This window comes from Giraffa tippelskirchi, chromosome 7, assembly GCF_054371585.1.
Source record: "Giraffa tippelskirchi isolate mGirTip1 chromosome 7, T2T-mGirTip1v1.2.pri, whole genome shotgun sequence".
Taxonomy (NCBI): domain Eukaryota; kingdom Metazoa; phylum Chordata; class Mammalia; order Artiodactyla; family Giraffidae; genus Giraffa; species Giraffa tippelskirchi.
In genome coordinates, this window is record NC_137281.1 from 14,115,081 (window position 1) to 14,129,635 (window position 14,555).

Below are 14,555 nucleotides of genomic sequence, written 5' to 3' on the forward strand. Positions count from 1 at the left end.
CAAAATATTATTTTCCCTCTGTCTTTTTAGTGTTTTAGCATTAATTTGGTGTCTTGTATATACCACATCCTATTCTGAATATTTATTAATTTAGTGATTCCTTTCAAGGACCCTATGAGGTTGATATATTAATATTCTCCCATTTAACAGAAGGGCAAATGGGCAAATTGAAGTGAAGGCACTGACCCAAGTCAAACAGCCAAGAAACGGCAGAGGAAGGAATTCAGCTCAGAGCTTCTGGCTCCAGAAGTCAGTGATCTAAAGCACTACATATACAATACAATGTACATAGTAGAGCCATGCAGTGGGCAAGCAATAAATTTAGGTCTTTTCACAGTTCCTGGGAGTACCAAGAGTGCCCAGTTCCTCCCTGCTTTCACTTTTTTCATTGCCCATCTGTTCTGGGACACTCCTTTTAGCCTTGCCCTGCCCAACCCTCCTGGCCTTACCCTCCCTCTGCTAACAAAGATCCAGTCAGGTTTTATGGACTGATAAGGCCAAAGATCACCAGCACTTCCTCTTTGCAAAAGAGCCTAGAGGGGCTCTGAGCTGAGTCGTGCCAGGTGTGGCCCTAATGATCTGGGTGCTGGTTGGTCACTAGTGAGGCTGGTAAGAGAAGGGAGACTGGGGCCACCCTAGAGGATGTGAGCCTGGGGTGCCCAGAAGAGGGACCCCATGGACCCTGCCCTGCCAGCCACACCCTTATCCTCAGGTATAAGAGCCACCCACCACCTGCTAGCTGCCACCATTCACAACTCCTGCAGCTTTTCTTACAGGAGAAGTCACCAGCCCAGCCTCTCAAGATGGCCTTTGTCCCTGCACCAGGCTACCAGCCCACCTACAACCCAGTAAGACTCCACCCTGACCTCCAGGCACCGATTTATCCCCCTCCTGAGCCTCAGAGGCACCCATCTGTGACCCTTAGGTCTGATTTACCCAATACTGACCCTGGAGCCTGACTTACTCCCACTCTGACTCTCAGGCTATTTGCTTCCATCTCTAACTCCGCTCTCTTCATCTCACTGATCCCTCCCACTTTGGTTTCCTCTCCCTTTGCTTAATGGAGTGGGGCTGAACGGGCTTCTGAATAAGTGGCAAGGGCCGCAGTAGGCAGATGGCCTTTGAGGCCCCTCACCCAACCCCATCTGCAGACGCTGCCCTACCACAACCCCATCCCAGGAGGTCTCAGAGTTGGAATGTCCATTTACATCCAAGGAGTGGCTAGCGAGCACATGAAGAGGTAAGACCCTCCCCTGTGCCAAGCGAGCAAAGGAGGAAGGAGGGAGGGGAGGGGGTGACTACAAACAGGGGGCTTCCAGCCCAAATGCAAGAGGCCTATTTCCCTTCCTCCACCTTGGCTGAGAAGAGGACTCTATGTCACTGCATCGGATGGCCAAAGACCAGCCCTGGTCTGAGGAGTCCAGGGCTTGGTGATCAGATCAGGAGGGGGACCCTGGGGGCTGGGAGGTGTCAGGGAGACTCACCATGACAGGTGGCCCCAAACTTGGGACACTGGATTGGAATTGATGGGTATGATAGCATGAATTACGATCACGGGCTCAGAACTGGTCCACCTGAGTTCACATCCCAAATCTGTCACCAACAGTGTGTCTGGGAAAGCTCTGTGTGCTTTACTTTCTCATCTATAAAATGAGTTTTGAGGATTCAATGTGTAAAACGTGTAAAGTAGTATAGTAAGTGCTACAATAACTTAGCTTTTTAAAAAATGTTATTTTATTATTTACTTGTGGCTGCACTCGGTCTTCATTGCTGTATGCAGGCTTTTCTCTAGTTGCAGCGAGTGGGGACTACTCTCTAGTGGCAGTGTGCAGGCTTCTTATTGTGGTGGCTTAGCTTGATGTGAAACACAGACTCTAGAGCTCGGGCTTCAACAGTTGTGACACATGGGCTCAGTAGTTGCTGCTCACGAGCTTAGTTGCCCTGGCACATGTGGAATCTTCCCAGACCAGGGATTGAACCTGTGTCCCCTTCACGGGCAGGCAGAGTCCCAACCACTGGGCCATCAGAGAAGTCCTTAGATTTTTTTACGGCTTTAAAATAGGATCGTTGTTTCTTTGTTCATTTTTTTATACATCCACTGAGCGCCCACTCTGTGCCTAGGCGCTGGGAACAGAGCAGTCAACAAGACAAAGATCCCTGGAGCTGACATCCTAGTAAAGGAGATGGATAAAAAATAAATTTAAATCAAATATACAATTTGGCAAATGGTGATAAATGTTATGGAGACAAATAAGGAGAGAAGAGAGATGGGGAACAGATGTGGGGGAGAGGATGTGGCATTGTCCCATTAAATAAGGTGGCCAGGGAAGGGGACTTTTCAGCAAAGACCTGAAGGAGATGAGGGAGGGATTCTGGGGTGTATCTGAGGGATGAGCATTCCAGGCAGAGAGAACAGCCAGTGCAAAGGTCCTGAGGCAGGTGTGTGCCTGCCCCCTTGCAGTAATTTGTGGGATGCTGATGTGAAGGGAGCTGTAGAAAGTGCTCGGATTTGGGTCTTCCAGACGACAGAGAATGAGATGGTTGGATGGCATCACTGACTCTATGGACATGAGTTTGAGCAAGCTCCAGGAGTTGGTGATGGACAGGGAAGCCTGGCATGCAGCAGTCCATGCGGTCGCAAAGAGTCGGACAGGACTGAGCGACTGAACTGAACTGAGAGTCCCACTGGCAGCATGTGGGAAATGGACTTCAGGAACTGGGGAAGGGAATAGAGAGACTTGAACTTATAGATTCAAGTTTGCCGGGGCAAAGGCAGGGGCGGTCCTATTTGAAACTGGGTGGGGGAAGGGTTTCTCATAAGGACAGGAGTGAGCAAAGGGGTAGCGGTGGGAAACTGCCCCTTGGAGTGCGGCCAGGGGCAGGGCCAGGGGCAGGGCCAGGAGGGCCAGGCTCTAGCCCTCCGTGTCCCGCCAGGTTCTTCGTGAACTTCGAGGTGGGGCAGGGCCAAGGGGCAGACGTTGCCTTCCACTTCAATCCCCGCTTTGATGGCTGGGATAAGGTGGTCTTGAACTCGAAGCAGAACGGCTCGTGGGGCAACGAGGAGAGGAAAATGAGCATGCCCTTCCGCAAGGGCGCGGCCTTCGAGCTGGTGTTCATGGTCCAGACGGAGCACTTCAAGGTCAGAGCCGTGGGGGCGGGGCCTCCCCGGGCGGGGTCTCCCCACCCCCGCCCCCCCACCCCGCCCCCCCCACCCCGCGGGGCCTCCCCCACCCGCCCCTCCCTCCCTGGGGGCGGGGCCTCCCCTCCCCGCTCCTCCCTCCTTCCCTTCCTTCCTTCTTGTCTGCCTGCTTGCCTTTCTTCCACTACTCCCTCCCACTCTCCGTTTCTTTCTTCATTTTCCCTCTCTCCCTTCCCCCTCCCTCCTCCCTTTTTTCTTTTCTTTTCCTCCTTTCCTGCCTGTTAAACAGTTCTCTCTTTTTCTTTTAATTTTTTTCATTAAAAATTTTTTAAATAAAAATTCTCTCATCTGTTTTTCTTATTCCCATTCCTCCACCGTGGAGAGCCTTCTGACATGTTTCACGTTTATCATCTTGCCCCTCTATGTTCGAGATCCAGATTTGTGTTAGTCGCTTCAGTCGTATCCAACTCTTTTCCACCCCATGGACTGCAGCCTGGCAGGCTGCTCTGTCCCTGAAATTCCCCAGGCAAGAATACTGGAGTGGGTTGCTCTTCTCCACAGGAGATCTTCCTGACCCAGGGGTTGAACCCAGGTTTCCCACATTGCAGGCAGACTCTTTACCTTCTGAGCCACTAGGGAAGCCCAAACACACACAAAAGGAAGCACCAAATTCTGGGAAACCCTCCTCTCCTGGGCCAGGGCTGATAGCTGTCAACTCCAGGTCCGTCTGCTCCCATCTCTACCTGCCACTTCCCCTCCCTTATTATTTAACAGCAAATCCTAGATATCATATAATTTCATTCATAAATATTTTTGTTTTTAAAAACACAAGCAGGCTGCCACTATCAGACCTAAAAAAATGTTCAGTTCTTCCTTAGGATCACACCCAGTGATCCCATCATCTCATAATGTTTGATGTTGTCTACATTTTGTTTGAATCAGCTTCCAAAAAAGGCCCACATGTTGTGATTGATTACTATTATGGGAATTTTTTTAAAGTATTTATTAAAGTGTGACCCAGGTACAGAAAACTGCGTACACAACTTACTTGTTGTTCACAAAGAGAACACACTGTGTAACCAGCTCCTAGATGGAGAAACAGAACCCTCCTAGTCTCCTCAGCCCCAGGGGTGGCCTTTATCCTGATTCTGTGATCTGATCTGTTTCTGCGACTTGTTTTTTTAAGTGTGTATGTACCTGTGTACCCATGTATTCCCCTCTACTTTCCTCACTGGTCGTGTGTGTGTGCATGTGAGAGAGAGAGAGAGAGGCTCCCCATGTCTCACTTGGTCTGGCCCTTTTGATGGCTGCCTAGTGCTCCCTGTGTCTACCCGCTGAGTTCTCTCCATCCCCTGCCTCTGGCTCCCCATAAATGACATGTGGTGGAGCTGGTGAACATCCATCCCCGCCTGGCCTGTGAGGGGAGTCTCCCCGGGGGGAAACCTACCTGGATTTTATCTGCCCTCTTATGGGTACCAGATTTCTAACCTCATCACCAGAGGTTAACATCACTGCTTGAGTTCAGACACTGACACCAGTTCAAGTCTGAACTTTGCCATTCCCCAGCGTGTGACTTTGAACTGGTCTCCCTACCACCTGGGGCCTCTGCTTTCCTGAACAACAGAGACAATGCCTGGTCCTGCCTCCAGGAGCTGTCAGGCCAGGCACCATGTTGATGTCAGTGGGTCAAGTGTTTGGAATGTAGGAAGCTCTCGGTCCTGGGGAGCTTAGCTCTATAAATAGAACCTTGCTGGCTCAAAGTACTCCGAGATGTGCTAACCGTGCAAGTCTCTGCACGAGATTTTCCACAGTGCCTTTGACAGGCCTTCCCAACAATCCCAGAGAGAGATCTCATTTTACAGATGGGAAAAACAAAGGCTCAGAGGAGCTAGTGACTTACTTGAGGTCACACAGCCAAGACACGTTAGGGCTAGACCTCAAATCCAATCATTTGGTGCCAAAACTAGGACTCTGATTCAATTCTCTCCCAGTCTGCACTGTCAGTCTGAATTCTCCATGCTTATCCACCCACCAATCTGTGAGCTGACTTTTGACCTCAGTTTGACCTTTGACCAGTGGACTTAAGATTCCTGACTCTGAGATTGGGTCAGCTCACCCTCAAGACTTTTGACCCCATGTCAAAAAGCTCCCTATTGCCTGCTTCCTGTTTCTACCTTCCCAAGGTCATGGGTGCCGACTCTGACCTTACCCCTGCCCTCCAGGTGGTGGTGAATGGGACTCCCTTCCATGAGTTTAAGCACCGGATCCCACTGCAGATGGTCACCCACCTGCATGTGGATGGCGACCTGATGCTTCAATCAATTAACTTCATCGGAGGCCAGCCCCCCTCAAACCAGGTGTGTGGTGTCTCTCTCTCCTGTCTGCTTGTTTCCTTCCTTAATTCATGCCCATGTTTACCTATTTTCTGGGCACTTCCTCTGTGTCAGACCCACTGCTGGGTGATTCCATGGGCCCAGCGGCAACCAAGACAATCTACTAGGAAGATGGCTGTTTAACCAGTTGGTGGAGCCACAGGTGGTCAGTGGGGGGGGGGGGGGCGTATACAGGAGATTTGGAGAGTATTTCTTTTTCTAAGGAATTTGCACCATTTTCTACACCATCATTTTGTTTTATTTATTTTTACTTATCTTTAGGCTGTGCCACTTGGCTTACAAGATCCTTGTTCTCTGACCAGGGATTGAACCCTGGCCCTTGATAGTGAAAGTGCAGAGTCCCAACCTCTGGACCATCAGGGAATTCCCTGCAGGGTCTTAAGGAAGGCCTTTCTGGAGAAGAAATAGGTTTGTGAGCTGAGTCAGAAAGCACAGACCCAGTGATCATGACACACACTCCCAAGTCCACAGTGAATGACTGGCCACCAAAACACAGGCACTAGAACCCCCACAGCAGCACAACTCGGAGCAGCTCAAACCCGGTACCCCTGGCATGTCTTTCAGCTGAGGGCTCTCCCCTTCCCAACCTGTGAGTCCCCCAGCCCCTCCCAGGGGAAAGTACTCTCTGATGATCATCGGCCCCATTCTACAGATGTGGGAACTGAGGCACGGAGAGCTTAAGTAACTTGCCAAAGGTCTTGGAGCTTGTAATCGGCGGAGGCACAGATCAAATCACTCGCTCCTCTGCCTCCCCAGTATCTTCATCCTTAAGGTAACCTAGGGCCTATGGTAACCTCATTTTACTCTTGTGCTCCATCAATGTATTTTTTTTTTTAATTTTTATTTATTTATTTTTGGCCTCACTGCCAAAAATGAAGGAATTCCCTCATCAATGTATCTTAAAAAAAAAAAAAAAAACAATATGGGAATTCCCTGGTGGTCCAGGGATTACGACTCTGTTCTTCCACTGCTGAGCACTTGGGTTCAATCCCTGGTTGGGGAACTAAGATCCCACCAAATGCACAATATAGGCAGGAGGGGAAAAAAATGAAGCTATTTTTAAAAGGACCTTCAGAATAGCTGGCTTAACACGGAAGTCAAGGCAGAAAGGAGTTCATTAGAAACAGAGAGAAAGGGTGAAGAAAAATTGTCTAGATGGGAGAAAAGGTTTCCCGGGCATGAGCAGCCACAGTTGAGAAGGTGAGGGCGAGTGAGAGAGAAACAGAGACGGGGAGAGCCAGAGACTGAGAAACAGAGTCCCACACAGACTGGAAAAGCCTGAGACAGGCAGGGGAGAGGCAGGAACTTGGCTGGTAAAAGCACCCCTGGTTGCCCCAGGGTGGTCACGTAGAGTGAGGGGCAAATCGTGGTTGGCGATGAGGTGAGCAGAGTATATTGTGTGGGCTTGGGAGGTGTTCTGAGGGTGCTCACTTTATCGAGGGGCTCCTGCATTGAGGAGGGAGGAGAGGAGTGGATGAGGGTCCTGGGACAGCAGGAAGCCAGAACAGGGCAGGTCCAAGAATAGAATTTATCAGCTTTGTCCTAAAGGGTGGGGTGAGGTTCGCTGTGCACTGAAGATCCCTAAAACTTGATGAGTTCCTCGCCATGAATGAGCCATCTGGGTACTCCCAGAGTTCCCATGGACAGTGGTGGTGGGCTGCCCTGGGGCAGGCATCCTTGACACCTTCCAGGCCCTAGTTTGGGGTCCCCCTCATTGCCTCCTTCTCCTCTGTGCCCACAGATGCCCATGCCTGCTCAGGTGTACCCAGTAAGTATCTGCTGGTGGGTGATGGACTTCCCCTCGAGGTGGGGGTTCAGTGGCTGAGGAGGCCTGGGGCCCCCAGCCTCTCACCATTCATGTCTTCCTTCTATCCATGTAGAGTCCCGGACAGTACTATCAACAACAACGCAGCCTGCCTGTAAGTGGGATGGTGTATGGCCATTTGGGTATTGGGTGGTAAGAGTGGGAGGGTGGTCAGATTGGATCCCCAGTTGTATTAATCCAGCACCTAGAGATATACCTGCATCTAGTAGTTGTTGTTGTTTAATTGCTCAGTCGTGTCTGACTATTTGTGACCCCATAAACTGTAGTCCGCCACGCTCCTCTGTCCATGGAATTCCCCAGGCAAGAATACTGGAGTGGGGGGGGGTTCAGGATGGGGAACACATGTAAACCCATGGCTGATTCATGTCAATGTATGGCAAAAACTACTACAATATTGTAAAGTAATTAGCCCCCAACTAAAATAAATAAATTTATTTTTTTTAAAAAGTGTACTGTAAAAATATTCAGTTATGTAATATTATGTAAAAATTGCTTATTATATGGTTTTAAATAAAAAGCAGTATATAAGCATGCTTCTAATTTTATAGAAAATATGCATGTATGTGTATATGTATGAAAACTATATAGCTCAAGCTATTAAAAGTGATTATAGGTTAAAAAACTGGAAATAATTTTCATTAAAAGTTTTTTTGCTTATCTAAAAAAAAAAAAAAAGAATACTGGAGTGGGCTGCCATTTCCTTCTCCAGGCGATCTTCCCAATTCAGGGACTGAACCCGCATCTCCTGCATTGGCAGGTGGATTCTTTACCTCTGAGCCATCAGGGAGGGCCCCTGTATGCCATAGGTGTGCCCTAATTTTTGTCGAATATTACAGAACAGTATCCCCTCTTCCTCACTTCACAGACCATGGAGGGACCCCCAGCCTTCAACCCGGTAAGGTCTCTGGCGGGAGTTTAGGGTTCTGTGGTGGGCAGTTTGTGGGAAAACAGGAGTGGGAGGTCCTGAACCATAGGGAGCCCTGAGAAGGTTGGAAATAGAATGGGCAGAGCACATTTGGGATCTGAGGTGGGTGGGGAGAGGGTAGAATTGGTGGTCGGAGTCAGTGGGGGTTGGAGGTTTGGATTGTTTCCCAGGATAAGTGAATGCTCCTCTCTGAAAATTCGTCCCTGCCTCTGGCTTCTGGGGATGAGAGATGTTGGGGTATCATGTTTTCTTTCCACAGCCCGTGCCATTTAATGGGAGACTGCAAGGGGGGCTCATAGCTCGAAGAACCATCATTATCAAGGGCTACATACCCCCCACAGCCAAGAGGTACAGAATCTAGATTGAGGTGCAAAATCTCTGTCCTCATCATCACTCAGACCTAGGAGTCTGAGCCCTCAACCCCCTCCTCCATTGGAGATCCAGGAGTCCAGGCCCCAGTTCCCTCCTTCCTTGGGGAGCAAGGTGCTCCCCCAACGCCTCTCCCATACCCCCATCTTACTCCTGCCTTCCTCTCTGCCCCTAGCTTTGTCATCAACTTCAAGGTGGGATCCTCAGGAGATGTGGCTCTGCACATTAACCCCCGCATGACCGAGGGCACGGTGGTTCGAAACAGCTTTCTGAATGGCTCTTGGGGATCTGAGGAGAGGAAGGTCCCCTACAACCCGTTTGGCCCTGGACAGTTCTTTGATGTGAGTCTGGGGTCTCTTTCCCTGCTTCCCTCCAAAGCATCTGTCCTGGCCCTTGCCTCATGCCTGCCCTTCTCCCTGCAGCTGTCCATTCGTTGCGGCGCAGATCGCTTCAAGGTATATGCCAACGGCCAGCACCTCTTCGACTTCTCCCATCGCCTCTCAGCCTTCCAGAGGGTGGACTTGGTGGAGATCCACGGTGATGTCACCTTGTCCTATGTCCAGATCTGATCTATTCCTGGGGCCATAACCCTTGGGAACACAGAGGAAGATCCTGTAGGATCCTTTCTAAACCCCTAATAAAATGTCTGAGGGTGTCTCATGAGTGTATGTGACTCCATTCACTTCCCTCATTGTCTCTTTCTTTTTGATTCAGTCATGGCCTGTCCATTCAGCCATCCAGTCATCTGGTCATCCATCTTCTCATCATAATAAATCTAGGCCTTTGAATGTATCAACCCATTCACTCCTCACAATGCCAGTAGGTAGGAACTATTACTATCTTCCATGTGTAAATGATGAGGAAACAGGCAAAGAAAAAAGAAGTTCACTGCCTAAGGTCACAGAGTCCATAAATGGCAGAACCAAGATTCACATCAAGGTGGTCTGGCTCCCAAGGCTACGTGCTCAACCACTGTGTAGTCTTGTAGTGGGAATTCCTAATAATGTACATTTACAGCTTTGAGAAATTTCACAGAAATAGCACCTGGAAAATCAGCATATATTAAGAAATTATGTTAATGATTATCTTTCATGTTTTTCTTAAGAATAATCACCTTGTTACAAACCCCAAGGCCAGACCCAGAGTGGAGTATGACTGGGATCATGAAAGCATGGACCTTGGAACACCAGGTTGGCACCAGGCATGAACGGTGCCTACGCACTTGTTAATTGTTCCTGAGACTAGCCCAGAAGGGAACGGCCTGGGATAAACACAAGGAGATCTGGACTATGTCAGTGTAGTTCATTACGTTTAGAAGTACGTGATTAACATAACATGTGTCTTGAGAAAGATAAGATCTGAGAAAGTCTTGTAGTCTGCAATTAGGAATAAAAGCTGGACTCAGAGTGGACTCTGCCCTTCAGTCCAATAGAGGCTGCAGTTCCCTTGACCCATTGCACCAGATTTTGTGTTCTGTCTTCATTCTTGTCGCTTGCTCCCAGACCATTAGGGCAACATAACCTGTTGTCCCATCCACCACTATACCCATCTAACCAAAAGTCCATAAATCTGTTCAACATCCAAATACCTCACCACTCACTAATCCATTTATCCATCTGTTCAGCCATCTTGTCATCCAACCCTTCATCCATCCACCCATACATTCATCTCTCCACCTATCTCTCTCATCATCCAGCAATATTTCTAAACAACCATGCAAGCATATGTTCATCCATCCACCTAAATATCCAACCACTCATTCACTCATCAGTCACTCTTCCTCTCCATTTATCCCGTCAGCTATCTGTTCATCCACTCATCATCCAATCCTTCACCCATCCATCTATTCAAGCATCTATTTACTTGTTTATTAGTCCATATGTCTATCCATTCAGCCATCCTTACATCCAAATTTCATTCATCCATTCGTCTCTTAACTCCTTCATTTGTCCATGCAATTTTCTGCCTTACAGCACATCCATCCATCCATCCATTTGTCCATTCACATCTCCATCCAGTCATCCAGTCATTTCTCCATTTATATCTATCCAGTCATCCATTCATCTCTTCGTGATCCATTCCCAACTATCTATGCACCCATTTATCTCTTCATATGTCCAACCATCTGCCATTTATTCAGACATCCCTTTATCATCACCTTTGTGTTGATTCAGTAATTCATTTATTTATACTTTCATGCATCCATTTATTCCTTCTTATTCTTTCACTTACTCACTTGCTTGTTCACATATCCAGTTATTTGTCGATGCCCACTCAGTTGCTCATTCAGTTTATTGTCTCATTCATTCACCTGGTCTAGTTCTCAAACAGTTCTATATTGCAATCTCCTGGGGAGCTTTTAAAAAATATTGATATCTGATCCCAACCCAGACCATGATTAGATTAAACTATATAAAAATACCATTTTTGTAGGTTTAAAAGTGCTTAAATATCAGTCATTCCAAATGTTCCAGCCTGGTATATCAGTAGCAGGTCCCAGGCATCAATATGTTCATTTAGTTCTCCAGATGATTCAATGGATTTGTCAAACTCTGATAAAAGATGTTCTGGGGGCCCTCAGACCCTGGATGGATGCTAGAAGGGGTCAGGAAGGGAGGAGGGATGACCTGGGCAACCTCCAGTCTGAGGCTCCTCCTTCTGGACTCTCTCTTGTCTCACTGAACGGTCACTGGGCAGGAATGGCTATGGAGATACTCATCAGACATGAGCCTAGAGGGGCTTAGGGAGTGGGGCCCGCAAAGAGCTGGAAGGGTCATGTGTGATTTTGTATCACTGCTGCAAAATGTCTGAAGAAATAATGGCTGCAAACTTACCCAATTTTATGGAAGACATTAGATTCTAGATCCAAGAAGCTCAATGTACTGCAAGTAGGATAAATACAAAGAGATCCGTACTGAGACCCAACAATCTCAAACGACTGGAAGAGGGAAAAATGACAAGGACAATTGTGAAAGCTACAAGTGAAAGACAGCTCAACACAAACAGGGGAACAGCATGCGTTTACAGAAACAACTAACTGTTCACAGAAACAATGGAGGCCAGAATGCAGTTGAATGACTTATTCAGAGTGCTAAAGAAAAGAAAACTGTCAATAATTCTATATTCAACAAAAGCTGAAGGCAAGGGACTTCCCTGGTGGTCCAGTGGTTAAGAATCCTCCGGCCAATGCAGAGGATGAGGGTTCGATCACTGGCTGGGGAACTAAGTTCCCACATGCCCCAGGGCAGCTAAGCCCACAGGCCACACTACAGAGCACTCTGTAACCCATTTGCCACAACTAGAGAGAAGCCAGCATGCTGCAACAAAGGGTCCTGAAGGCCACAGGAAGATCCCGCATGTCACAACTAAGACCCAACACAGCCAAAAATAATAAAATAGCTACATAAATATAAAAGAAAAAAAACTGAAGGCAAAAGAAAGACATTCCCAGGTAGACAAAAAACCAAGAATTCATAGTAAGCTGTTCTACCCTGTTGGAAATGCTAAAGAAAGTCCTTCACTTTGAAAGAAAATGACATCAAATCCACAGGAAGAAAGAAATGAAGAATCCTAGAAATTATAAATATGCGGATAAACATTTTAAAAAATTAATGTTTTTCTTTTCTTTTTTCTTCGTTTTTTTCTTTAAAACTGTGATTGTAAAAGTGGAAATTATAACACTATGTTGTAGAGTGTATAACACATATGGATGTGATGTAACAACAGTAGCACAAAATAAGGTGGGAAATGGAGATATGTTGGAACAAGACTGCTATATTTTACTGGAATTCAATATGTATTAACGTAAAGCTGACTGTGATAATTTACAGTGTAAATATTGTCATCCCTAGAGTGACCATTTAAAAACCAGCTTTGAAAATATACAGTTTAAAAAAAGTCAACAGAGGAATTTAAATAGTATACTAAAAGTTGTTTAACACAGGAGAAGGTAGTGAAGGAGTCACAGAGAGTGAAAACAGACAACAAAATGGCAGCCATGAAGCCAGCCATATCAATCATGACATCAAGTGTGAATGAAATAAACATTCCAATCAAAAGTCAGAGATCATCTGTGGTAGTCAGCTTCCAAAGTGGCCTCCAATGATACTCACACCCTTGTGCGAACACCTCCCAAACTGTACCCGTGTTGCTATGTATGACTAAGAGAATATGGCAGAAGTAGTGGTACAAATTGGGTTATGAGACACTGCAGCTTCTGTCTTGGCTTGTCCTATTGCTGTCACACTTTTCCATCACTCCTCTCGGAGGAGTCAGTAACTTCTTGAACAGTCCTCAGTAAGTGTTCATGTGACAAGAGACTGAAACTCCTGCCAACACCCGTATGTGTGAGCCTTCTTTGGAGAAGCTCCTCCAATCCCAGTCAAGCCTTTAGACTAGGGGTTGCAAACTTTTTCTATAATGTTTTTGTTGTGTTGTTTAGTTGCTAAGTCGTATCCAACTCTTTGCTGGCCAAGCTCCTCTGTCCATGGGATTTTCCAGGCAAGAACACTGGAATGGGTTGCCATTTCCCTCTCTAGGAGATCTTCCCAACCCAGATTCAAACCGAAGTCTCCTGCACTGGCAGGCAGATTCTTAACTGCTAAGCTGCCAAGCCACATAGTAAATCTGTTAGGCGTTGTGGGTGACCTGAAAAATTCCTGAAATCCACTGGTGAAGCACAAAAGCAGCCAATAGGCAATACGTAAATGAAAGAGCATGACTATGTCCCAATAAAACTATTTATGGACACTGAAATGTATATTTCACATCATTTTCTGTGTTATGAAATATATTCCTTTTTTTTTTCACTTTTTTCCCAGCTATTTTAAAGTGTGGAAATCACTCTTAGATTGTGAGTCTTACAAAAACAGGCATTGGGTGGATTTAGCCCACTGCCATAGTTTGCCAAAACTTCTTTCGGATGATAGCAACTTCACTGATAGTTTGACTGTAGCTTCATGAAAACTCATCACCACAACCACCTAGTTAAGCCACTCCTGGACTCCAAATCTCAGAAACTGTAAGACAATAAGTATGCGTTATTTTATGATGTTAATGGGATAATTTGTTATGAAGCAATAGATAATTGCTGTCAGCCTGAATGAGAAAGTCAGACCCAAGCATATGCTATTTGTACTTTAGATCTAACTTTTTAGACATAAAAAAGTTGAAAGTAAAAGGATAAGAAAAACACCATGCAAACAGTAACCTTAAGAGAATTAGAAGGATAAAATTGGTATCAATGCAATAGATGTTAAAAAAAATTTTACTTGAGACAAAGAAGAACATCTCATAATGATAAAAGGGTCAATCCATCAAATATAGACATCAAAGATACACATGTAGGGAATTCCCTAGTGCTCCAGTGGTTAGGACTTGGCGATTTCACCGCAGCGGGGCATGGATTCTATCCTCGGTTGGGCAACTAAGATCCTGCATGCCCAGAGGCTGGCAAAAACAAACAAAAAACAGAACAAAAAACCCCAAACACATGTATATTGCTATATATATAAAGCAAGGTGAGTAGGTGGAGAATGCTCAATTTTATTCAGGGAGGGGAGGAAAAACTGCATATGCATGCATTTAGGAGTATAGAGAGGACTTCCTTGGTGGTCCAGTGGTTAAGAGTCTGCCTTGTAATGCAGGGGACACTGGTTCCAGCCCTAGTCTGGGAAGATTTCACATGCTGAGGGATGACCGGGCTGGTGTGCCACAACTACTAAAAGCCCACGCGCCCCAGAGCCCATTGTCCACAACAAGAGAAGCCACCACAACTAGAGTAGCCCGAGCCCCGCAACTAGGGAGCAGCCCCACTCACCACAACTGGAGAAAGCACGGGAGCAGCAATGAAGACCCAGCACAGCCAAAAAGTAAATAAATAATAAAATATACATATATTAAAAA

The 14,555-nt window shown here is 46.6% G+C and overlaps 1 protein-coding gene across 3 annotated transcripts; it reads left to right on the top strand.

The window, feature by feature from the left end:
- Positions 1–803: 803 nt before the first annotated feature.
- On the top strand, positions 804–9,308 carry LGALS4 (galectin 4). Of its 3 annotated transcripts, XM_081516506.1 has the most exons (11): positions 804–848; positions 1,152–1,240; positions 2,935–3,139; positions 5,362–5,498; positions 5,872–5,907; positions 6,700–6,732; positions 7,445–7,451; positions 8,223–8,252; positions 8,542–8,630; positions 8,827–8,992; positions 9,074–9,308. In XM_081516506.1, exons 1-11 carry the CDS (start codon positions 804–806, stop codon positions 9,218–9,220), a joined length of 984 nt encoding a protein of 327 aa, XP_081372632.1. In that variant the 3' UTR covers positions 9,221–9,308. The 3 variants fall into 3 exon arrangements, with proteins under 3 accessions (XP_081372632.1, XP_081372631.1, XP_081372630.1); XM_081516505.1 differs by lacking the exons at positions 5,872–5,907; positions 6,700–6,732 and adding an exon at positions 7,274–7,318 and having other exon boundaries at positions 5,362–5,496; positions 7,413–7,451; XM_081516504.1 differs by lacking the exons at positions 5,872–5,907; positions 6,700–6,732 and adding an exon at positions 7,274–7,300 and having other exon boundaries at positions 5,362–5,496; positions 7,413–7,451.
- The last annotated feature ends 5,247 nt before the right edge of the window (positions 9,309–14,555 follow it).

What these genes read in the sequence shown, in the direction of transcription:
- LGALS4 (XM_081516505.1), top strand. Translation starts at nt 804, where the DNA reads ATGGCCTTTGTCCCTGCACCAGGCTACCAGCCCACCTACAACCCA. An exon ending in GCTAGCGAGCACATGAAGAG is followed by an intron (nt 1,241 to 2,934) that starts GTAAGACCCTCC and finishes GTGTCCCGCCAG; the next exon opens with GTTCTTCGTGAACTTCGAGG. An exon ending in GCCAGCCCCCCTCAAACCAG is followed by an intron (nt 5,497 to 7,273) that starts GTGTGTGGTGTC and finishes CTGTGCCCACAG; the next exon opens with ATGCCCATGCCTGCTCAGGT.